Below are 27,083 nucleotides of genomic sequence, written 5' to 3' on the forward strand. Positions count from 1 at the left end.
ATCTTTAAATTAAATTTTTACTATACACTTGTAAATAACAAAATAGAGCCAAGATATTCTTTAAAAACATAGAAAATGTACAAGTTATTGACGATTTACTTATTTCCAAGACTTTATTACTTTAAATCTCTCTCATCTATTCTGAATTACCTAATTTATTATCAGAAATGTGTACAAAATTTTTAAAGAAGAATGCTGTTATAAATTTATTTCTAATTATTATCATTGTATTTCAAAATAACTATCAAATCAATGTGTTTGGGCTCTTGATTTACTGAATGCTTTCTAACAGTTCTTTAATCCGGGACAGAAGAATATCCAGTTCACTGATGGCTTTATAGATTCCTTTGTTTCCAATCTGCAGATAAAGTAAAAAATATAAAAGAAGAAGTCTTTCATACTGAAGAAAACAAATCATTCAAAAACAAGAATTTGAAATATTTACCCCATAAAACGTTCTTTTCATTCTGGTAATGGATGTCACCTCTCTAGCTGGTAAAGCACAGGATATCTAAGAAATCAACAATAAGTACAGATAAAATTGTTGAAGATGCACTTTTTTTTTAATTCTTTTCAGTTGTAGTTGTACACAATACCTTTATTTTATTTATTTATTTTTATGTGGTGCTGAGAATCAAACCCAGCGCCTCGCACATGCTAGGCAAGCGCTCTACCACTGAGCCATAACCCCAGCCCCTGAAGATGCACTTATAATGCTCTTCCATACATTCAACAAATGTTTATTGAGCAAGTATTATATTCTGGTCACTGGATATGGTTCCTGTCCTCACAGAACTTACAGTTTCAGAGGGAATAAGATGATAAATAAGAGTACAAAAATGAAAATTTGCAAATTATAATTAAAGCTATGTTTGCAATACACAGTGCTCTGTGATAGAGATTTATAGTAATAACCAACTTTCAATTGGGTGGTTACAGAGGGCTCCTTTGAAATAGAACATTTAAAATAACATCTGAAAAATGAGAAGGACCCAGTTTGGGCTGTCTGAGAAAGCAAGGAGAGGAGAGAGGAAGTTGGAGAAGAAACACAGGCAGAGTGACTTGACAGAGGGAAAGATGTTGCCAAGGCCTGAGCAGGGAAGAGATCAGTGCCTTCTAGACACTGGAAAAACGAAAGCATGACTGGAGCAGTTGAGAAAGAGAGCTGTTGGAAGTATGGAAGATAGGAGAAGGACAAGAAATGTTTACTTTTTGAAAACTCACCCCAGCTGTCACATACAATTTACAGTACAATGTTCAGTGTGGATTATCAGGAGAAAACTCCCAAGAATTTCATATTAATTGCTCCAGGAGTGAGCTGATATTTTGAGAAGCTGGCTGGTAGCCTGGTCAGGAGAAGATGCCAGTCTCCCTTTGTGCAGTTATGCTTTAAAACCCTATCTGAGTGCAGAGATCACTTAGGAATAAAATAGGAAAACAATTAACATCTTCTATTCTCTCACAAATTTTTATAGGGTTAAAGAAAAGGGAAGAGAAGGAAAAGTTGGAAACGTCTAATTTATTCACTTAGTTTTTATTCATAAAACTTTTGCATTCGAATTGACCAAGGAGACTTTATAGATTGGTTATTCACAATTTGCAAAAGTGAAACTACAGTTCAGGTAGTTTAGTCACTTACTTAAAGTCTCACAAGAGGCTGTATCCTAGTGACAAAATAGTGTAGAGGCACATCAAGAAAAAACTCATGAAATGGAAGTGGATGAACGATAATACATGGCAAAAGTCAACCAACAGGTGTTTTTCTCCTACAGATCTGGTAGGATAGCTAGACTTCACTACCATAACTAAGGAGGACTCATCTGAAAGGAGGGCTTTCTAAAAGAATGCTCTCATTTTTAAAAAATTTTTCAGTATACTCTTGCAGTTGCTAAAATTGGGCTACATGACAAAAGGGTTAGTAGTATCATTATAAAAACCACTGAATGACCAAAAATGGCTGAAAATTCAACTGAAATAGACATGATTTAAACTAGAGGCAAATTATTTGTAGTAACAGAATAACTAGAGAACTAATCAAAGAAAAGTGTGAGGAAAGTCATGCAGTAAAAAACACTGCATGCTTATCATAGACTACATTATCATTCACCATTAAATCAACACGTTTATTGCAAACTTGGTATATACTTGGCATACAATTGTGCCTCTGCCATATAGTGCTGCTATATTTCATTCATTTAGAAAAGTACCTTACAGAGAGGGATAGATTATGGACTTGAGGTACCCAGTATATACTGGCTGCCTGAGATTGAAAGAAGTTGATAGAGGTATGGCTGCATAATGAGTGGTGCTGGTGATTGAACAATTTCATCATTACAATTGGGTGCTTTGATGCTGAGCTATACCCCCATGCAGGGAATGTTGTAAAGAGAAAACTACTCACACAGCAGAGGAAGTCAAATCCATCACAATACATGTACAAGCAACAACATAGAAACACAGGAAACATGAGGACACAAGCAAACAAGACATCTCCAAAAGTTCATAGCTCCCAAGGAACCAAATTCAGATATTGAAGTAGATGAAATGTAATACAATGAATTATTTTTGGGTTTTTTTTTAATTAGTTGTTCACAACATTACAAAGCTCTTGACATATCATATTTCATACATTAGATTGAAGTGGGTTATGAACCCCCAATTTTACCCCAAATGCAGATTGCAGAATCACGTAGGTTACACATCCACAATTTTACATAATGCCCTATTAGTAATTGTGTATTCTGCTACCTTTCCTATCCCCTACTATCCCCCCTCCCCACCCCTCCCATCTTCTCTCTCTACCCCATCTACTGTAATTCATTTCTCTCCTTGTTTATTTTCCCATTCCCCTCACAACCTCTTATATGTAATTTTGTATAGCAATGAGGGTCTCCCTTCATTTCCATGCAATTTCCCTTTTGTCTCCCTTTCCCTCCCATCTCATGTCTCTGTTTAATGTTAATCTTTTCTTCCTGCTCTTCCTCCCTGCTCTCTTCATAGTTGCTCTCATTATATCAAAGAAGACATTTGGTATTTGTTTTTTAGGGATTGGCTAGCTTCACTAAGCATAATCTGCTCTAGTGCCATCCATTTCCCTGCAAATTCTATGATTTTGTCATTTTTTATTGCTGCATAGTACTCCATTGTGTATAGATGCCACATTTTTTTTATCCATTCATCTATTGAAGGGCATCTGGGTTGGTTCCACAGTCTAGCTATTGTGAATTGTGCTGCTATGAACATTGATGTGGCAGTATCCCTGTAGCATGCTCTTTTAAGGTCTTCAGGGAATAGTCCGAGAAGGGCAATAGCAGGGTCAAATGGTGGTTCCATTCCCATCTTTCCCAGGAATCTCCAAACCGCACCAATTTGCAGTCCCACCAGCAATGTACAAGTGTACCCTTTTCTCCACATCCTCGCCAGCACTTGTTGTTTGACTTCATAGTGGCTGCCAATCTTACTGGAGTGAGATGGTACCTTAGGGTGGTTTTGATTTGCATTTCTCTGACTGCTAGAGATGGTGAGCATTTTTTCATGTACTTGTTGATTGATTGTATGTCCTCCTCTGAGAAGTGTCTGTTCAGGTCCTTGGCCCATTTGTTGATTGGGTTATTTGTTATCTTATTGTCTAATTTTTTGAGTTCTTTGTATACTCTGGATATTAGGGCTCTATCTGAAGTGTGAGGAGTAAAATTTTGTTCCCAGGATGTAGGCTCCCTATTTACCTCTCTTATTGTTTCTCTTGCTGAGAAAAAAACTTTTAAGTTTAATTAAGTCCCATTTGTTGATTCTTGTTATTAACTCTTGTGCTATGGGTGTCCTATTAAGGAATTTGGAGCCCGACCCCACAATATGTAGATCGGAGCCAACTTTTTCTTCTATCAGGCGCAGAGTCTCTGATTTGATATCAAGCTCCTTGATCCATTTTGAGTTAACTTTTGTGCATGGCGAGAGAAAGGGATTCAGTTTCATTTTGTTGCATATGGATTTCCAGTTTTCCCAACACCATTTGTTGAAGATGCTATCCTTCCTCCATTGCATGCTTTTAGCCCCTTTATCAAATATAAGATAGTTGTAACTTTGTGGATTAGTCTCTGTGTCCTCTATTCTATACCATTGGTCCACCCGCCTGTTTTGGTACCAGTACCATGCTGTTTTTGTCACTATTGCTCTGTAATATAGTTTGAAATCTGGTATCACTATACTGCCTGATTCATACTTCCTGCTTAGAATTGCTTTTGCTATTCTGGGTCTTTTATTTTTCCATATGAATTTCATGATTGCTTTATCTATTTGTACAAGAAATGCCGTTGGGATTTTGATTGGCATTGCATTAAACCTATAGAGAACTTTTGGTAATATCGCCATTTTGATGATGTTAGTTCTGCCTGTCCATGAACAGGGTATATTTTTCCATCTTCTAAGATCTTCTTCTACTTTTCTCTTTAGGGTTCTGTAGTTTTCATTGTGTAAATCTTTCACCTCTTTTGTTAGGTTGATTCCCAAGTATTTTATTTTTTTTGAGGATATTGTGAATGGAGTGTTTTTCCTCATTTCCGTTTCAGAAGTTTTGTCACTGATATACAGAAATACGTTTGATTTATGCGTGTTGATTTTATATCCTGCCACTTTGCTGAATTCATTTATTAGTTCTAGTAGTTTCTTTGTAGACCCTTTTGGGTCTTCTAGGTATAGAATCATGTCATCTGCAAATAGTGATAATTTAAGTTCTTCTTTTCCTATTTTTATGCCTTTAATTTCTTTCATCTGTCTAATTGCTCTGGCAAGTGTTTCGAGAACTATATTGAATAGAAGTGGTGACACAGGGCATCCCTGTCTTGTTCCAGATTTTAGAGGGAATGCCTTTAACTTTTGTCCATTCAGAATGATGCTAGCCTGAGGCTTAGCATAGATAGCTTTTACAATGTCAAGGTAAGTTCCTGTTATCCCTAGTTTTTCTAATGTTTTGAACATAAAGGCATGCTGTACTTCGTCGAATGCTTTCTCTGCATCTATCGAGATGATCATATGGTTCTTATCTTTAAGTCTATTGATGTGGTGAATAATATTTATTGATTTCCATATATTGAACCATCCTTGCATCCCAGGGATGAATTCTACTTGATCATGGTGCACAATTTTTTTGATGTGTTTTTGTATTGGATTCGCCAGAATTTTATTGAGGATTTTTGCATCTAGGTTCATTAGAGATATTGGTCTGTAGTTTTCTTTCTTTGAGGTGTCTTTGTCTGGTTTCGGAATCAGGGTGATGTTGGCCTCATAGAATGAATTTGGAAGAGCTCCCTCTTTTTCTATTTCCTGAAATAACTTGAAAAGTATTGGTATTAATTCTTCTTTAAAGGTTTTGTAGAACTCCGCTGTATACCCATCTGGTCCTGGGCTTTTCTTGGTTGGTAGTCTTTTGATGGCTTCTTCAATTTCATCCATTGATATTGGTCTGTTCAAATTGTGTGTATCCTCCTGACTCAGACTGGGCAAATCATATGACTTAAGAAATTTATCGATGTCTTCACTATCCTCTATTTTATTGGAATATAGGTTTTCAAAATAATTTCTAATTGTCTTCTGTATTTCTGTAGCATCTGTTGTGATATTGCCTTTTTCATCCCGTATGTTAGTAATTTGAGTTCTCTCTCTTCTTCTCTTCGTTAGCATGGCTAAAGGTCTGTCGATCTTATTTATTTTTTTGAAGAACCAACTTTTAGTTTTGTTAATTTTTTCAATACCTTCTTTTGTTTCAATTTCATTGATTTCCGCTCTGATTTTAATTATTTCTTGTCTTCTGCTACATTTGCTGTTGTTTTGCTCTTCCTTTTCTAGGGCTTTGAGATGAAGTGTGAGCTCATTTATTTGTTGGTTTTTTCTTTTTTTGAGGAATGACCACCAGGCGATGAATTTCCCTCTTAAAACTGCTTTCATTGTTTTTTTTTTTTTTTTTTTTTTTTTTTTTATTGGTTGTTCACAACATTACAAAGCTCTTGACATAACCCACTTCATACATTGGACTGAAGTGGGTTATGAACCCCCAATTTTACCCCAAATGCAGCTTGCAGAGTCACATCGGTTACACCTCCACATTTTTACATAATGTCCTATTGGTAATTGTTGTATTCTGCTACCTTTCCTATCCCCTACTATCCCCGCTCCCCTCCCCTCCCAGCTTCTCTCTCTACCCCATCTACTGTAATTCATTTCTCTCCTTGTAAAACTGCTTTCATTGTGTCCCATAGATTCCGATATGTTGTGTCTGTATTTTCATTTATCTCTAAGAATTTTTTGATTTCCTCCTTTATGTCTTCTGTAACCCATTGATCATTCAGTAACATATTGTTCATTTTCCATGTGATGTAGGATTTTTCCTTCCTTCTTTTATCATTGATTTCCAGTTTCATTCCATTATGATCAGATAAAATGCAAGGTATTATCTCCACCCCTTTATATTTACTGAGGGTTGCCCTATGGCATAATATATGGTCTATTTTTGAGAAGGATCCATGTACTGCTGAGAAAAAAAGTATATCCATTTGATGATGGTTGATATATTCTATATATGTCAGTTAAGTCTAGGTTATTGATTGTGATATTGAGTTCTATAGTTTCTTTATTCAACTTTTGTTTGGAGGATCTGTCCAATGGTGAGAGAGGTGTCTTGAAGTCACCCATAATTATTGTGTTGTGGTCTATTTGATTCTTGAACTTGAGGAGAATTTGTTTTATGAATGTCGCAGCACCATTATTTGGTGCATAAATATTGATAATTGTTATGTCTTGTTGGTAAATGGTTACTTTTAACAGTATATAATGTCCTTCTTTATCCCTTTTGATTAACTTAGTCTTGAAGTCGATTTTATTCGATATGAGGATGGCCACCCCTGCTTGCTTACGAGGACCGGGTGCATGGTATATTTTTTCCCATCCTTTCACCTTCAGCCTGTGTATGTCTTTTCCAATCAGATGTGTCTCCTGGAGGCAGCATATTGTTGGATTTGTTTTTTTAAATCCATGATACCAGCCTATGTCGCTTTATTGGAGAGTTTAAGCCATTAACATTCAGAGTTACTATTGATATATGGTTTGTACTTCCATCCATGTTTGATTGTTTATCCTTTTTTAAAAAAATTTAGTTTGTTTCTCCATGATTATCTTTCCCCTCGCCCTCTGTCTTTACTGAGGCACTTCCCACTGATGGTTTTGGTTATTGTTTTTCATTTCTTCCTCGTGTAGTGTTTTGCTCAAAATGCTTTGCAATGCTGGTTTTCTGGCTGCAAATTCTTGTAACTTTTGTTTATCATGAAAGATTTTTATTTCGTTGTCATACCTGAAGCTTAATTTTGCTGGATACAGAATTCTTGGTTGGCATCCATTGTCTTTCAGTGTTTGAAATACATTGTTCCATGACCTTCTTGCTTTCAGTGTCTGTGATGAAAAATCCGTTGTTAACCTTATTGGTTTACCCCTGAATGTAATCTGTCTCCTTTCTCTTGTAGCTTTTAATATTTTCTCTTTGTTCTGTATATTGGATATCTTCATAACAATGTGTCTTGGCGTTGGTCTACTGTGATTTTGTGTGCTCGGTGTCCTGTATGCATCTTCAATTTGCATTTCTGTTTCCTTTTTTATTTTTGGAAAGTTTTCTGTAATTATTTCATTCAGCAGGTTACTCATTCCCTTGGTTTGAATCTCTGTACCTTCTTCTATCCCGATGACTCATAAGTTTGGTTTTTTTATGTTATCCCATAACTCTTGGATGTTTTTCTCGTGATTTTTTACCAGCCTTTCTGAGTTGGCTAGACTCTTTTCAAGATGATATATTTTGTCTTCATTATCTGACATTCTGGCTTTTACTTGCTCCACTCTGTTAGTGATACTCTCAATTGAGTTTTTAATTTGGTTTATCGTTTCCTTCATTTCTACAATTATTGTTTGATTATTTTTTATAATCTCTATCTCCTGATAAAGATGCTTAACTTCTTCTTTTATCTGTTTATGTAATTCATTCTCAATGTGTTCTTTCGCTGCTTGAATTTGCTGTCTTGTATCCTCTTTAAGGTTCCATTCCATCTGTCTAAGGTGTTCCTTGAGTTCTTTATATGACCATTTTTCTGATGACTCTAGGTCCTCCTGAATATTTAGGCTGTACTGCATTGTTTGTACTCCTTTTCTTCCTTGCTTTTTCAAGCTGCTCATGTTACTTCTTGTTCTGTTTGACTGATGAATTACTGTTTACTCCTATAAATTTATTAGATGCTTGGGAGGAAAGGTATTAGAAGGGAAGGGATGAGGTCACTAAAGAGAATGAGAGTAAGCAGGTAGAATTCAAGGAAGGGGGGATAAGATAATTGAAAAGAAATGAAAAGACAAAAGAAAAAAATAGGAAATAAAAAAGAAAAAAAGAATTTTAAAAAAAATAATAAAAAAATTAAAATTAGAAGGAAAAAAATTTTTAAAAATTGTAAAAAAAAGAAATTTAAAAAAACAACAAGAAAGAAAAATGAAAATGAAAGAAAAACCCAAATCAAAAAAAAAGGGAAAAGAAAAAAAGAAAACAAAACTTATAAATGCAGTCTTAGAGTTTGATTAACTTCCTTTCCAGTAGGTGGCGGTGTGCCCACCAGGCCAAGTTTCTCCTGTCAATACGCGGGAACCAATCACTGTGCAGCAGCTCCTCCCAGACTGGGCGAGTCTCCAATCCTGAGTGCCTAAGGCCTCCTCTTGTGTCTAGTCATTTCCCACTTTTCCTCTAGCCAGGCCCCTCTCACGGGTGCCGCTCACCACAATACTGGCTACACGCCAGGTCTGCTGCTCCCGGGAGCCCTGTTTTCATGAACGACTGGGCACACTCTTCCAGTTTGCCATTCCCTCAGACCCTAAGTTTGTAGAGCCTGGGGCTGAGAATCCTCAGCGAATTTTACTTGCCCTCCGGTAGCCATGCCCCCGGTAGCTGGTGCAAGAGACCTCAGAAGTCAGCACTGGTGGGAGCGGTAGTTCCGCTCCGCGGGTTCCGCGCCACCTTTGATTCCCTCGGTCTGGCTATCGTGCTCACGGGAGAGCTGGGAGGGGCCCTTAAGGTTTCCCCGATGTGTGGAGAGGGAAGGCTAGGGAATTACACACCTGTAGTCGCAGGTTTCAATGAAGTTATCTCCTCTGATGACGTCAGTTCTCTGCCATGGTGGTATCTCTTGCAAATGGCGACAGTTTGTTTCCCTTTGCCGGGCGACCAATGCAACAGGTGGGTCCTTACTGTCTCTCCCAAGCCCCGTTTCAAACCTTTGGCCACTACCTATGAAGGCTCGGTAGGCATTTACCTCCGTAGGATGAGAAGGGCTGACCAGTTGTTTCAGCCGGATGGATTAGTGCTGAGTCACAGCTGTTTGTCTGCGGGAAGCAGGCGAACAGGAGCTTGAATTCAGCTGATCCGGGCTCAGTGTGTGTTCTGAGGGGCCCAGACTGTTCGCCCCAGATCCACGTTAGCTCAGCATTGCCTAGTGATCCTGAGCAAACAGATTTAGGTTGTTTACGACTCCCTCTGCCTGCACAGCTGAAGAGGTCAGAGACTTGATCTCTCTGTGCCCGCCGCCATGTTGGAATCCAATGAATTATTTTTTTTAAATTTATTATTAAAATGATTAGTGAATGAAAAATAGCAATGAACTAAGGGAGAAAGTACAGGTTATAAAAGAATATATCAATAAAAAAGATTCTGAAAAATAACTAAACAATAATCATGGTGATGAAAAATTTAATAAATCAAATGAACATTTTAGTAAAAACCTAACCAACAGACTAGATGAAGCAAAAGAAAGAAAATCGGGGCTTGAAGACAAGCTTGTTGTTTTTGAACACTCAGACACTAATAAAGAAAAAATAAGAAACTATGAGCAGAGTATTCAAGAGCTCTGGGACAACATTAAAAGACCAAAAGACCCATAGGTCTTGAAGAAGGACCAGAAATACAGACTAATGGTATAGAAAACTTATTCAGTGGATGAGATTAACATTCAGGTATTCAAAGCACTTAGAACCCCAAATAAACAGGACCAAAAAGTCAAAAATTCAGAACAAGGAAAGAATCTTAAAAGTTGTAAGAGAGAAGCAACAAGTAAATTACAAAGGAAAACCCATCAGAATAACAGAAGATTTTTTAGCAGAAACTCTAAAGGCCAGGAGGGCATGCAATTATGTATTTCAAGACCTAAAAGAAAATAACTACCAACCTAGACTACTATATTCAGCAAAGCTATTGTTCAAAATCATTCTTCAAAAAGCTATTCTTCAAAAATTTAAATAAAAGCTTCTGAGATAAGGAATTCATGACTACTAAGCCAGAATTTTGGAAGATAATTAAAGTAATCCTTTATTCAAAAAGAAAGACAAAAAATAGAGGCACAGAAAGAATAAATCACACCAGGAAATATATCTTACAGGCAAAGACATTCACAAACTGAAAGTCAAAGAATGGAAAATGATGTTCCATGCAAAAGCAATTCAGAAGCAAGAAGGACTAGCTACTCTGCTATCAGACAAAGCAGACTTCAAAGTAAAATGCATCAGAAGAGGCAAAGAAGGAAATTATGTGTTGGTCAAGGAAATAAGATGATATAACAAATGTAAATATTGGTGCACCCAATTTCATAAAACATTGATCAATATAGAGGGACAGATGGCCCATCACAATAATAATAGGAGATTTCAAGAACAACACTCTCATTGATAGGTCATCCAGGCTGAACAACAAAGAACAGATTTAAGCTATATTATAAATCAAGGGGACTTAGCAGAATATTTCTTCCAACAACAGCTGAATGTACTTTCTTTTCAGTCACTCATAGACTTTTCTCCAAAATTGATTCTTCATTAGGCCATAAAGCAAATCTTATCCAATACAAAATATTGAAATAATGTTGTGCATCTTTTCAGATCATAATGAAATGAAATTTAAATTAATAGCAAGAAAAACTAAAAACTCCATTATATATGAATTCAAAAAGATACTTTTCAATGATGGCTGGGTCATTGAAGAAATATTGAGAATGTTAAAATATTCCTAGAATCGAACAAAAATGGAAACACAACATTCCAGAATCTGTGGAATGCAGTGAAAGCAATTATTAGAAGAAGGCTTATGAAGCTATGAGTACCCATCCTAAAAAATCAGAAAAATCTCAAATAATAACCTAATTATATATCACAAATTTTTAGACAATGAAAAATAAACCAATCCCAAAAGCAATAAAAGGAAAAAAGTGTAATAAATATCAGACTGAAATTAAGGAACTAGATAATAAACAAAAAACTACAAATAATCAATGAAACAAAGGATTGGTTCTTTGAAGAGACAAACAAGATTGATAAACTGTTAGCCAAATTAATTTAAAGAATGAGAGAAAAGACCCAAATTAACAAAATTAGAGACAACAAAGGGGATATTACAACAGACATCATTGAAATCCACATTAGGGACTATTTTCAAAACCTACAATCCAATAAATTGGAAAATCTAGGAGAAATGGATGAATTTCTAGACATCTACAACATATCTAAATTGAACCTAGGGAATACAGAAAACAAACAAGCTAGTAACAAGCAATTAGATTGAAATAGTAATTTTTTAAAAAAAACCCTCCCAATGAAGAAAAGCAGGACCAGATGGATTCACAGCTAAATTTTACAAGATTTTTTGAAGAATTAATACCAATGCTCCTTAAATTACTCCATGAAATAGAAAGGAAGGGAAAGTATCCAAACTCATTCTATGAAGCCAGTATCACCCTAATACCAAAACTGGATAAGAAGAAATCAAGGAAAGAAAATTACATACCAATGCCCTTGATGAATGAATATATATATATATATATACACCCAAAAAATCCTTAATAAAGTACCTGTGAGCTGGGCATGGTGGTGCACCTGTAATCCCAGCAACTCAGGAGGCTGAGGCAGGAGGATCACGAGTTCAAAGCCAGCCTCAGCAATTTAGCGAGGCCCTAAGCAGCTTAGAAAACCATGTCTCAAAATAAAAAGAACAAAAAAGGGTCTGAGGAATGTGGCTCAAGTGGTTAGGCAGCCCTGGGTTAAATCCCCAGTACAAAAAATAAAAAAAATTTGTAAACCAAATTTAACAACACATTAAAAAGATTATAATCATGATCATGCTGATTTCATCCCAGGAATCCAATAATGACTCAAAATTCACAAATCAATAATTTGATATGTAATGTAAATAAAATCAAGGACAGAAATCACATGATCATCGCAATAGATGCAGAAAAAGTCTTTGACAAAATTTATTACCCCTTCAAGATAAAAATCCTAAAGAAAATAGTTAGAAGGAACTCACTTCATCATAATAAAGTCTGTATATGACAAACCTAAAGCCAACATCATACTGAAAGCATTTCCTCTAAAATCAAGAACAAGACAAGAATGTCCACTCTCACCACCCTATTCAATATAGCACTTCAAATTTAACACAGAACAATTAAGCAAGAGAATGAAATAAAAGGGATACAAATAGAGAAGGAAGAAATCAAATGATCCTTATTTGCAGATGATATGGACCCTAACAGTTCCATCAGAAGACTTCTAGAGCTGGTAAGACATTTCAGCAACATAACAGGATACAAAAGTAATATACAAAAGCAGTAGCTTTTTCAAACACCAATAATGAATTGGCTGAGAAAGAAATAAGGAAAACAATTCCATTCACCATAGTACAAAAAAAAAAAAAAAGAAAGAAAAACTCTAGGAATGAACTAACCAAGAAGGTAAATGACCTCTACAATGAAAATCATAGAACACTAAAGAAAGAAATTGAAGACATTAGCCACTAGAAAATGGAAAGTGGCCCATATTCATGAAGAGGCAGAATTGATATAGTTGAACTAGCCTACCAAAATCAATCTACAGAATTAATGCAATCCTCATGAAATCACCAACAGCATTCTTCACAGAATCAGAAAAAAACAGTCCTAAAATTCATTATGGAAGACAAAAAAGATCCAGAATAGCCCAAGTAGCCCTGAACAAAAGGAGTAATGCTGGAAGTATTAAAATGCCTGATTTCAAATCATACAGCAGAGCCATAGAAACAAAAGTATCATGGCACTGGCATAAAAACAGATGCATAGATCCATGGGACAAGGATGGAAGACTCAGAGACAAACCCACAAAACTACAGTCATCTGATTCTTGACAAAGGTGCCACAAACATGCCTCAGAGGAAAAACAGCCTCTTTAACATGGGGAAAACTGCACATCCCCAGGTAGAAGAATGAAATTAGATTGCTATGTCTCACCCTGTGAAGTCAACTCAGAATGGATCAAAGACCTAGGTATATTACCAGGAACTTTAGAACTGTTAGGAAAAAAAGGGGCGGGTGGAACACTTGAACACATAGGCACAGGCAACCAGTCTCTTAGCAGGACTCTTGTAGCTCAGGAAATAATACCAAGAATTAATAAATGGCACCAAATTAAAAAGCTTCTGAACAACTAAAGAAACAATTGACAAAGTGAACAGAAAACCTTTGGAACAGTAGAAAATCTTTGCCAGTTACTCTTCCTACAGAGGATTAATATCCAGAATATATAAAGAACTTTAAAAAAAAAAAAACTCCACACCATACAAACAAATAACCCGTTATGGTTTAGATGTGGTGTCCCCCAAAAGCTCACATGCAAGACAATGCAAGAAGGTTCAAAGAAGAAATGCCTGGGTTATAGGCTTAACCTAATCAGTTAATTAATCTCTGATGGGATTAACTGGCTGGTAACTGGAGGCAGATGGGGTGTGGCTGGAGGAAGTGGTTCATTGGGGGACTATAGGGTATATTTCTCTCTCTCTCTCTCTCTCTCTCTCTCTCTCTCTCTCTCTCTCTCTCTCTCTCTCTCCCCCCCCCCCCCACTTACTGATCATCATGTAGCAGAGCTGCTCCCCTCTGCCACACTCTCCCACCATGATGTTCTGTCTCACCTGGAGTTCTAAAGAATGGAACCAACCTTCTAAGGACTAAGACCTCTGAAACTGTGAGCCCCCAAATAAACTTTTCCTCCTCTGGTGGGTGTTTTAGTCACAGCAGCAAAAAAAAAAAAAAAAGCTGACTAAAACATAATCCAAACAATAAATGGGCAAGTGAACTGAATAGACACTTCTCAAAAGAAATACAAATGGTCAAAAATTATATGAAATAATATTTTGCATCTTTAGACCTCAGGGTAATAAAAACTACATGGAGAATCCATCTCTCTCAAATCAGAATGGCAATCATCAAGAATACAAATTACAGTGAATGCTAGCAAAGAAAAAAGAATTCTTGTACACTGCCAGTAGGAATGTAAATTAGTACTGCCACTATGGTAATCAGTATGGAGGTTCCTCAAGAAACTAAAAATACAACTACCATCTGATCCAGCAATGCATTTCCTTGGTATTTATCCAAAAGAATAATAGAAATACATGCATATTCGCATTTATCAGCATAAATTCACAAAAGCCTAATCACAGAATCAGCCTATGTGTCCAACCCAGCAAGCAGATCAATGAATAAAGAAAAAATATATACATACACACACAACGGTGTTTTATTCATCCATAAAAAAGAATGAAATTACAAAGTATCATGCTAAGCAAAATAAACCAGACTCAGAAAGATAAGTAATGTGTGTTTTCTCTCATACAATAGTAGAAATTAGCAGAGAAGAAAAGGAAAAAAGGGATGTCATGAAAGAGGAAGGAAGACCAATAGGGCAGAAGAAAACCAGGGGAGGAAGGAAGGAAAATGAAGGGTGTGAAGCTGATCAAATAATGTTGTATGCGCGTACCAATTATACCACAATGAAACACACCATTCTGTATAAAAGTACCCTACATGATAAAAAAAAATTGCCTCAGGACATACATGATGGCTCACAGTCTGCCAAGAGTCAGAGCAAAGCAAAATTACAGTAGTATGTGATAACTACTGTGATGGAAACAAAATTACAGCTGGATAATAGAGACAGAGGAGAGGAAATCTGACTGTGGAATCCAGAAGGCTTCTAGGAAAGAAGCAAGGTGCATCTTGAAGAATGAGTGGAAGGAGCAGAGAGAAGGGACCAGTAGGCAGAGGAAGCAAGTGTTCCAAGGCTGAAGAGAGCAGACTATTAAACATATTTCAGGTCCCAGCTGAGATCCCCAGAAGAACCTATTTTAGTTACAACCCCAACTTCCACCCTAGTGGCAGCACTTCTGCTGTCTGCTCCCTTTGTAGCCCCTATCACAATCTGACACCAGCAGAGGCTGGCTAGAAGCATTTTCAGTGAACTTCGTGAGGACAGAGAAATTAACTGTCAATTTTTGGTGAATCCCCAAGCTCTGGAAGAGTGTTCATCAAATAAATGCTTGTTAATAATAAATGTTTGCAAAAGAAATGCAGACATCAGCCTACTGCCCCAGCATCCACAGCCTTCTGGCTTAATAAAAGTTTGAAACATGCCCCAGACATTAGTGAGCACCAAAACTTTGTTTAAAATAACCACATAAATACATAATACAGTTCTTAATTTGTGTTCCTGATATCTTCATGTGTTTGGGGAAAAAAAGAATTTTATTATACTATGTCACGTTATAAACATATAGCCATTGTGGAAATTAAAAAACTATATATAAGAGCTTATATTTTTTATTTATCCCAGCATACTTCAGATTGGATCACAACCACCTTTCTTTGTTGTTTTTGTTAATTTGGGCAGGGTTTCTGTCGATCTTGATAGCTAAATAGTTCCTACTTGTGGTCATGGTCTTGATTTCCAGAATCGTTTTTTCCCAAAATACAAATGATAAATAAGGGATTAAAGACTAAATAAATGTCATCATTATATCATATGATACTAAATGAAGACTTTTAAGCAAATCTTATTCAATGATTTTTTTGCACAATTTTTCATGTGAGGTCCTACAAATATTATCCAAGGTGCTTTCAAAGTAACAATTGAGAAAAGTGTGTGCTAGTATAGCCTGTTTTGAAAAAGGACTAAATAAATAAATATCAGTTTGGCAAAAGGAAAGGCACTAGGACACAACACAAAACTACTGAGACCAAGAAGCCTTATGGAAAAGTCAAAAAGAAAATAACAAAGTAACATTATTCAAAAAAAATACTGTATTTAAAAAAAGTTTTCATGAAAAGAGGAAAGAGTAACTAAACTATTAGCCAGTGTCTCTCTGAAAAACCAAATTCCACAGACATTTAATTTTAACAAAACAAATGATAAATATCTAACAACTAAGTAAATATGTAACAGAAGAGCTCATAAAACATGATTTAATTTATATATTCTCTATAACTGGAAGAATGATCTGATATGGATAAGCGTAGATAATTTTGCCTGCATAGAATAATCTTAGACCATTACAAAATATTTTTTCATGTTTTAACCAGAGGAAAAGAATTAGAGTTTTCAAAACCCTTATTTACATACAGATATAAGGGAAGGGAAACTTTATTGCAGATTTTTTAAATTTCTCGATGTAATTACCACTCAGTAGAATGAGTCTATATAATTTAGCTTGTGAAAATTCTTAACCCAGCCAGAGAGCTGTGCCTCATCATTTTGACAGAGGTATTATATATCATTAACCCAGGAACGGCATTGTTGGCAGAAGTATTCTATAACATAATGAGAAAACATATTTATTAAGATTAAAACCAATTACTCATAATGATTTCCTCATTTTTAAATCAAACTACTACTGTAAATTATACACATACATGGTAGCACTAATATAAAGTACTAAAAAGTTATTCGCTTATTTAAGAGAACCACTCTCAGAAATTGTTCAGAAAATGTAACTGAAAGTAAATCAATGGTCTGTGTATAGAAAGCAGACAATTTTCCAAAACCATGATATGCTAGGCACTTTGACATTCTTTTGTTTAATTCTCCAAACAACCTCACAAGGAGACTACTGTTATTGTTAAAGAGATGGGTTTTGGACTTCTCAGTTACTGAAAGAATAAGACAAAACTGGTTTCACTTCCTCTTTCTTGCTTTAACAGTTGAAGCAATTGCAATTTTAAAAATTGACATTACAAAGATGAAGGATAATTCACAAGTTGGTAAGCTAATTGCAATTTATGATACAAATTATTTTTCAAACTGTTTATAAGAAATAGAAATACAAATATCATATTTGCCAAGACATCATATTTTAAATGTAATTAGACATAATAAATATGGAAGATGTGCCTTTCTAATTTCACAATTACTCTTCAGGCTCTCAAAATGCTAATTAAAGTAGATGATGAAATCTTGAAAACCAATGGAAATTTTTTTTCAGTTTCAACTTTGATCACTAGCAATTAGGCAAGTTATTTTATGAATCCAATGAGGCAACTGTTCAATTCCCTTTCAAGTCTGAGAGTATGAATTCTATAAGAATCTTTAAATGTCTTCTTTACACATAACTTTATTTTAACAATTATACCATCAAACTAACTAAACCAAATTACCCAAATCAAACTAATTGGAAAATGTAATTTTTATTAGCTGCTGCAAAATGTGCAGAATGTTACCAGAGACAATGAGTTGATATTCAAATACAGTGGTACTAAGGACTCTGGCCCTTGGAGTCTATCATAACTTTCTAGTGTCGTATGTATCCTAAGAGTGGCTCAAGAAGATGCTAATATAAGAGGACCTGCAAAGATGCCCCAAAGGCGGGTGGCTTAGAGAAATCAGAAAGCTTTCACAAAAATGTTTTTTAAATTAAACCATGAGTTAATAATGAAACAGAGAAATGACAACAAAAGTAACAATTTGTTAGACATCATAGAAGAATATTAGAAAAACTAATCCTTTATCTCAAAAACTGGTAGACAGAGAATTAAATATTAACCTGCCTCTCTTATATGGTAAGTAACTAAAAGTTAGAATAGTGGCCACAGACTAGAGTGGGATTGTGAACAGAAAGTCTACATTCTTTTTCTAATTTGCAAAAAGATCCGCTATAGGAATAGCCCTGGTTGTAAATATGAATGAACAATTCTTGAATAATTAGCAGAGACTACTACCTATAAATCAAAATTTTCTTCTCTTCTTTCTAGCCATATATGAGACAACATTTCTCAGAAATCTTTGCAATTATTTATGGCCATGTGACTAGTTCTTACCAATGGAATGGGATCAGGATGATACGTATCATTTTGGAAGCAAAGCTTATCTGAAATGGATAAGGCTTCTTCCTGTTCCTGTCAGCCTGCCACACACTAAATGCAGACAGTTCAGGAATGGCACAGCCATAATCTAGAAGAAACCTACATCCCTGACTCATAATGTAGAGAAAAGTGATTCCATCCAGAAAGCCCTGACTGTACTTCTACTTGAGTGGGCTCCTATGAAATAAAGGCTGAACAGGTGAAATCACCAAATTTGGGGGGCATATTTGTTACAATTAACATTATCATTCTAATATCAAAATTAGTACATAAATGTATTTACTATGGAGAATTCATCATATATATGTACATATATACACACATATATGTAGATCAATGTTAAATATTATTCATAAAAATGTTCATGCTCAGAAACATTCAATTCTTATGACTTTTTTGTCCCCTGTCTCCCTTCTCTCTGCTATTTCATCTCTAATACCAAACTTTCAATGGAGACAGAGAAGCCCTCAAAAAGAAGAACTTCTTTCTTATGAAGACAGCATTAGAGCTGTTCAACTAAAAGTAAATCAGAAAATGAAAGTAAATTCAACAAGGTCACTTTACATCTTGGCCATTTGACAAAATGTCCTGGAACAGACACATGTAACATTTTTAAAATATGTTTAGGGAGGCAAAAGGATTAGAGGAAGGAAGGAAATAAAAAGAAAAAAGTGAAGGAAAGAAAGGAAAAAAATATGAAGTCCCACCCAGTTGATGACTACCCACCAAATATAAACCATAACATCTCAAAAGATGGCAATGATTCATTTCTTTGCTTTTGTCAAATAGTAATGAGTGACAACACTATCTGATTTCAAACTACACTACAAAAGCAATAGTAATTAAAACAGCCTGGCATTAGCTTAAAAACAGACTCATCAACCAATTGGACAGAACAGAAAGGCTGGTAATGAATGCAAGCATGTAGTCAAGCAATTCCCAGCAAAGGTGCAAAGCACATGCATTAGGAACAGGACAGTGGGCTGGGGACATAGCTAAACTGGTAGAGTGCTTGCCTTGAGTTCAATCCCCAGCACCATAAAAAAAAAAAGAACAGGATAGTCATCATGGTATTGGGAAAACTAGATATCCATATGCAGAAGAATAAACCCCAAAAGCACATGCAAAAAAAAAAAAAAGCAAATAGAATTACATCAAAATAAAATCTTCTGTACAACAAAGGATACATGAGAGGAGAGACAACCTATGAACTGGAGAAAATATTTGCAATCCATATATCTTATTTTTTTGCAATCCATATATCTTATTTTTTTTGCAATCCATGTATCTTATTTTTTTGCAATCCATATATCCTATAAGGCATTACTATCCTTAGGGCAAAATATAAAAGGGTCACAAACAACTTTATAGAAAGAAAACAAATAATCTGATTTAAAATGGGCAAGAGACTTGAACAGATATTTCTCAAAATATTGTATATTGATAAAATGCTCAACATCACTAACCATTAAGAAAGTGCAAATCAAAACCACAATGCATGTGTGTCAGGATGGCACAAAAAAAAAAAAAAAGATAAAAAGTCTTGGCAAGAATGTAGAGAAAAGAAAATGCTTTTACGTTGTTGATAGGAATGTAAATTAGTACAGCCATTTTGGAAAACTGTATGGGAATTCCTCAAAAAACTAAAAATAAATCATCATATAATTCCATTTCTAAAAATAAATTGCCCAATTCTGGATATGTACCCCCAAAATTTCAAAATAATATGTCTAACAACAGATGTTTGCAGTCTTATATTCATTGTAACACCTATGTGTTCATCCATAGAAAATGTAGTGTGTATATATATATATATATATATATACACACACATGATAGGATACTATTCAAACTTAAAAATAATTTTTGTCCTTTGTGACAACATGGATGAAATTGGTGAACATTATGCAAAATGAATTAAGCCAGACACAGAAAGACCAAAACACAAGTTTTTATTCAGATGTGACATATAAAATAATCGAACTCAAAATAGCATAGAATGGTGGTTCAGAGGCTGAAGGGGTGTTGGAAGGGAGAGGATGACGCAAGAGTGTGAGGCTCAAGTTGACAGGAGAAATACATGATTATCGTTTTTTACTTTGATATATATTTCACAGTAATGTTAATATAGCAAATAATAATGTCTTGTACATTTCAAAATTGTTAAAGGAAATCTCAAATGTTTGCCGCTCAAAATTCAGTAAGAGGCAGGAGAACAAGAAAAACCAGAGTCCCATGGCACTTGGGAAGGTTGATGCGATGCTGTGTTCGAATTTGACCACAAGGGGGAGCCAGCCGCTAAGAGGTGACACAGCTCCACCCTGCGGTGCATCGTTGAATCTGAAAACAGCATCTCAATTATTAACAGGTTCAAGTCCCTTTGGAGGAAAAACTGCTCAAAAACAAATCAGGGAAAACCAGGGTTGCTAGACAGATTCAAGTTTTCAGAATTTTCTTCCAGAAAATTGCTTGGTTTGGGTTATGGCTATCATTATGTGTTTAGCTATTTGAGCCAATGAAATCAAACCAATGACAAAATGGATTGGCCAGTTCCATATGACCACATACATGTCCGGTATCAGGCAAGGATTCCTGTAGTGCTTTGCACTTAGAATAAGGAAAATTAAATCTCCTGGGTAGTGCCCTGGAGAGCACCCACAGAGGAGACTAGCAAAAGGAGAACTGGAAAGTACTTTGGTATTAATCCCGTAAAAAAGGATGCTCAGGTTTACAGGTACTACAATGGGAAACACTTTCTTGTCCTTTTGGGTGACTCCACCCTGGCCTACAGTGTCTGCTATGGGCCTCATTATTTCCCTTATTCTCCTCCTCTTCACATCTTTGTTGGCATAAGACTCTAACTAGGAGTGATAACAACATAATCAGCTGGTGGTAAAGAAATGTAAAATTACATAATTTACATGTAAGAGACTATTTTTAATTATTCACTGCCTTAATAAGATGAACTTATAGGTTGAATACAGAATAAACATAAGTGACCACGTTTCCATTATTTCAGGGATGAGGACTGACCCAAAGCACTTTCTCTGGGTTCTACAGAAAGATACCAGGTTGTAGTTTTTGTGTTTTGTTGTTGTTGTTGTTGTTGTTGTTGTTGTTTGTTTTTGTTGTTGTTGTTGTTTGTTTTTGTTGTTGTTGTTTGTTTCTTTTTTATCTTTGTTGTTATTTTCGTGGAATATGAGAGTTTATGAAAAACTATTCAGTCCAAGTCCCAAGGACATAAACACAAAACCAAAAGAGGAAAAAGAGAACATTAACTGACATATATAGAATATATCAACCATCATCAAGTGGATATACTTTTTTCTCAGCAGCACATGGATCCTTCTCAAACATAGATCATATATTATGCCATAGGGCAACCCTCAGTAAATATAAAGGGGTTGAGATAATACCATGCACTTTATCAGATCATAATGGAATGAAACTGGAAATCAATGATAAAAGAAGGAAGGAAAAATCCTACATCACATGGACAATGAACAATACATTACTGAATGATCAATGGGTTACAGAAGACATAAAGGAGGAAATCAAAAAATTCTTAGAGATAAATGAAAATACAGACACAACATATTGGAATCTATGGGACACAATGAAAGCAGTTTTAAGAGGGAAATTCATCGCCTGGAGGTCATTCCTCAAAAAAAGGAAAAACCAACAAATAAATGAGCTCACACTTCATCTCAAAGCCCTAGAAAAGGAAGAGCAAAACAATAGCAAATGTAGCAGAAGGCAAGAATTAATTAAAATCAGAGCAGAAATCAATGAAATTGAAACAAAAGAAACTATTGAAAAAATTAACAAAACTAAAAGTTGGTTCTTTGAAAAAATAAATAAGATCGACAGACCCCTAGCCATACTAATGAAGAGAAGAAGAGAGAGAACCCAAATTACTAACATATGGGATGAAAAAGGCAATATTACAACAGACGCTTCAGAAATACAGAAAACAATTAGAAATTATTTTGAAAACCTATATTCCAATAAAATAGAAGAAAGTGAAGACATCGATAAATTCCTTAAGTCATATGATTTGCCCAAACTGAGTCAGGAGGAAACTCACAACTTAAACAGACCAATATCAATAGATGAAATAGAAGAAGCAATCAAAAGACTTCCAACCAAGAAAAGCCCAGGACCGAATGGGTATACAGCGGAGTTCTACAAAACCTTTAAAGAAGAATTAATACCAATACTTTTCAAGTTATTTCAGGAAATAGAAAAAGAGGGAGCTCTTCCAAATTCATTCTATGAGGCCAACATCACCCTGATTCCGAAACCAGACAAAGACACCTCAAAGAAAGAAAACTACAGACCAATATCTCTAATGAACCTAGATGCAAAAATCCTCAATAAAATTCTGGCGAATCGGAATCAAAGGCACATCAAAAAAATTGTGCACCATGATCAAGTAGGATTCATCCCTGGGATACAAGGATGGTTCAATATACGGAAATCAATAAATGTTATTCACCACATCAATAGACTTAAAGATAAGAACCATATGATCATCTCGATAGATGCAGAAAAAGCATTTGACAAAGTACAGCATCCCTTTATGTTCAAAACATTAGAAAAACTAGGGATAACAGGAACTTACCTCGACATTGTAAAAGCTATCTATGCCAAGCCTCAGGCTAGCATCATTCTGAATGCAGAAAAATTGAAGGCATTCCCTCTAAAATCTGGAACAAGACAGGGATGCCCCCTATCACCACTTCTATTCAATATAGTTCTCGAAACACTGGCCAGAGCAATTAGACAGACGAAAGAAATTAAAGGCATAAAAATAGGAAAAGAAGAACTTAAATTATCACTATTTGCAGATGACATGATTCTATACCTAGAAGACCCAAAAGGGTCTACAAAAAAACTACTAGAACTAATAAATGAATTCAGCAAAGTGGCAGGATATAAAATCAACACACATAAATCAAAGGCATTTCTGTATATCAGTGACAAAACTTCTGAAACGGAAATGAGGAAAAACACTCCATTCACAATATCCTCAAAAAAAATAAAATACTTGGGAATCAACCTAACAAAAGAGGTGAAAGATTTATACAATGAAAACTACAGAACCCTAAAGAAAGAAATAGAAGAGGATCTTAGAAGATGGAAAAATATACCTTGTTCATGGATAGGCAGAACTAACATCATCAAAATGGCGATATTACCAAAAGTTCTCTATAGGTTTAATGCAATGCCAATCAAAATCCCAATGGCATTTCTTGTAGAAATAGATAAAGCAATCGTGAAATTCATATGGAAAAATAAAAGACCCAGAATAGCAAAAGCAATTCTAAGCAGGAAGTGTGAATCAGGCGGTATAGCGATACCAGATTTCAAACTATATTACAGAGCAATAGTGACAAAAACAGCATGGTACTGGTACCAGAACAGGCGGGTGGACCAATGGTATAGAATAGAGGACACAGAGACTAATCCACAAAGCTACAACTATCTTATATTTGATAAAGGAGCTAAAAGCATGCAATGGAGAAAGGATAGCATCTTCAACAAATGATGCTGGGAAAACTGGAAATCCATATGCAACAAAATGAAACTGAATCCCCTCCTCTCGCCATGCACAAAAGTCAACTCAAAGTGGATAAAGGAGCTAGATATCAAATCAGAGACTCTCCGTCTGATAGAAGAAAAAGTTGGCTCCGATCTACAGATTGTGGGGACGGGCTCCAAATTCCTTAATAGGACACCCATAGCACAAGAGTTAATAACAAGAATCAACAAATGGGACTTTCTTAAACTGAAAAGTTTTTTCTCAGCAAGAGAAACAATAAGAGAGGTAAATAGGGAGCCTACATCCTGGGAACAAAATTTTACTCCTCACACTTCAGATAGAGCCCTAATATCCAGAGTATACAAAGAACTCAAAAAATTAGACAATAAGATAACAAATAACCCAATCAACAAATGGGCCAAGGACATGAACAAACACTTCTCAGAGGAGGATATACAATCAATCAACAAGTACATGAAAAAATGCTCACCGTCTCTAGCAGTCAAGGAAATGCAAATCAAAACCACCCTAAGATACCACCTCACCCCAGTAAGATTGGCAGCCACTATGAAGTCAAACAACAACGAGTGCTGGCGAGGATGTGGGGAAAAGGGTACTCTTGTACACTGCTGGTGGGACTGCAAACGGGTGCGGCCAATTTGGAAAGCAGTATGGAGATTCCTGGGAAAGCTGGGAATGGAACCACCATTTGACCCAGCTAGTGCCCTTCTCGGACTATTTCCTGAAGACCTTAAAAGAGCACACTACAGGGATACTGCCACTTCGATGTTCATAGCAGCACAATTCACAATTGCTAGACTGTGGAATCAACCCAGATGCCCTTCAATAGATGAATGGATAAAAAAATGTAGCATTTATACACCATGGAGTATTACGCAGCACTAAAAAATGACAAAATCACGGAATTTGCAGGGAAATGGATGGCACTAGAGCAGACTATGCTTAGTGAAGCTAGCCAATCCCTAAAAAACAAATACCAAATGTCTCCTTTGATATAATGAGAGCAACTAAGAATAGAACAGGGAGGAAGAGCAGGAAGAAAAGATTAACATTAAACAGAGACATGAGGCGAGAGGGAAAGGGAGAAAAAAAGGAAAATCACATGGAAATGGAGGGAGACCCTCATTGCTATACAAAATTACATATAAGAGTTTATGAGGGGAATGGGATAACAAACATGGAGGGAAATGAATTACAGTAGATGGGGTAGAGAGAGAAGATGGGAGGGGAGGGGAGGGGGGATAGTAGAGGATAGGAAATGTAGCAGAATACAACAGTCACTAATATGGCAGTATGTAAAAATGTGATGTGTAACCGATGTGATTCTGCAATCTGTAATTGGGGTAAAAATGGGAGTTCATAACCCACTTGATTCTAAAGTATGAAATATGATTTGTCAAGAGCTTTGTAATGTTGTGAACATCCAATAAAAAAAAAAGAAAAAGAGAACATAAATGTGTTGAAATTTTTTAGCCTAATTGATCAGTTCACACTCAAAACACCTAAATACCTTGGCCTTCTGCTTGAGAGCCATTGGTTAAGGACATCCTCCCTCTCAGAAATAAAAACCTTCCTGTACTCCCCACAGGAGAAATTCAACTAACACTGCAAAGATCCTGACTCCCCCAGCCAGCATTGATATTTTGTTAATGTGGGTGAGTTTCTGTAGGAATTCAGTCACTTTTGCCTTGTTAATTTCGTATTGTTTACTGTGAACCATTCTGAAGCTTTGAATAATCCAAGTATGAAAGAAGACACACTCCTTCTTTTTAGATTTTTGACTGTGACTATTTTTTTAAAAAACATACATTGCCGGGCACAATGGTGCTTATCTATAATCCCAGCAACCCCGGCAGCTGAGGCAGGAGGATTGCAAGTTCCAAAACCAGCCTTAGCCACTTAGGGAGACTCTAAGCAACTTAGTGAGACCCTGTCTCAAAATTTAAAACAAAAAAGGCTGGGAGTGTGCTCACTGGTTAAGTGCCCCTAGGTTCAGTCCATGGTACCAAAAAACAAAAAACATATATAAAACTATTAAAACATAGATATTTGGGCTGGGGTTGTGACTCAGTGGTAGAGCGCTTGCCTAGCATGTGTGAGGCACTGGGTTTGACTTTCACCACATACAAACAAATAAATAAATAAAGGTCCATCAATAACTAATAAAAAAATTTTAAAAAACATAGATAATTAAGAAAAAAGCAATCTAAAAGCTCCCATCATCATGGTACAAAGAGACATGGAGAGAGAAAAAGAGGAAGATGGAGAGATGGTGAAAAGACAGAAGAGAGAAAGCAGCCTAGACTTAGTGCTTGTCACCAAATTGGTGCTCAAGAAATACTTGTCAAATGAAAGACGAAATTACTTGGGCATTGTATAACAAGGGAATGATTACAAGGTGAATATTTACTTGAGGACCATTCCCTGTTATTTCAGCTCTTCTCAACATGCCCTATGTGCTGTTCTTTAAGAATAAATAAATAGTGCCGTCATGAGCTGTGCATGGTTCTTTGATGCTATTTCCCTGGTGATGGACTCTCATTTTGGACTCCAAGCCAACAATCAGAAAGTCCTTTTTACTCACCTGCTGGTATGGAGACAGCTTCCCACATGCTGTTTTTAGGTAGTTTTCTAGGTTCAAACTCACCACATTTGCCAGGCATACTTACACAGCGGCTCAATTTCTGCCAAAGGCTATGAAAGTCTTCCACAAAGTCTATTTCCTTGCAAATTTGTAATTGGAGTCCACACCAAAAACATCTTCCATGAAGAAGGACAGAAGCTGTTCCTGGAATCTGCAGTTTTTCTACGAATAAGATACAAGAAGTTCTTAATTTATAAGGTCTGAATAGTTTGGAACATTTTTTCTTTTTAATGTCACTGAAACACCCCCCGGATTATTACTTAATGACTCTGGGAAAAAATCAAAACACGGGGCAAAAGCATTGAACTAGTAGAACCTAAAACTGAACTTCCCATCTTACCATAAAGAGCTTTTTTGTTTCCTTTTTAAATAATCGTATATTTTTTATGCGGTCTTCCTACAATAAAATAAAGCAAAATCAGTGGTATCCAGGATTACAGTGTCCTTTAGGTCCTCCCCTCAAGCAGAACCTAATACTCACTGGAATTGTTGCTTTGAGCCAGGCTGCCTTGACATAGAAAGTGTCGACAGCTTGGGACAGCAACTCCCTTGAGTGACAAGGTTGGGTGAAGGAGGATTGAGATGGCTTGTGCTTAGCAATAGCAAGAGACAGAGTGGCACACAGCAGCCCGGACCTCAGCATGCAACTCACCCACAT

General features: G+C 36.0%; 1 protein-coding gene across 1 annotated transcript; it reads right to left on the bottom strand.

The window, feature by feature from the left end:
* Window positions 1-271: 271 nt before the first annotated feature.
* On the bottom strand, window positions 272-27,083 carry IL26 (interleukin 26; the record flags this gene model as incomplete). The annotated part of the gene is given in 6 exon segments (XM_081310919.1): window positions 272-358; window positions 446-511; window positions 26,451-26,528; window positions 26,531-26,587; window positions 26,766-26,822; window positions 26,907-27,083. Coding segments are annotated over 6 exon segments (522 nt in total).

The sequence above is a fragment of the Spermophilus citellus genome (genome assembly GCF_964194105.1).
Source record: "Spermophilus citellus genome assembly, chromosome: 10".
NCBI classification, from domain to species: domain Eukaryota; kingdom Metazoa; phylum Chordata; class Mammalia; order Rodentia; family Sciuridae; genus Spermophilus; species Spermophilus citellus.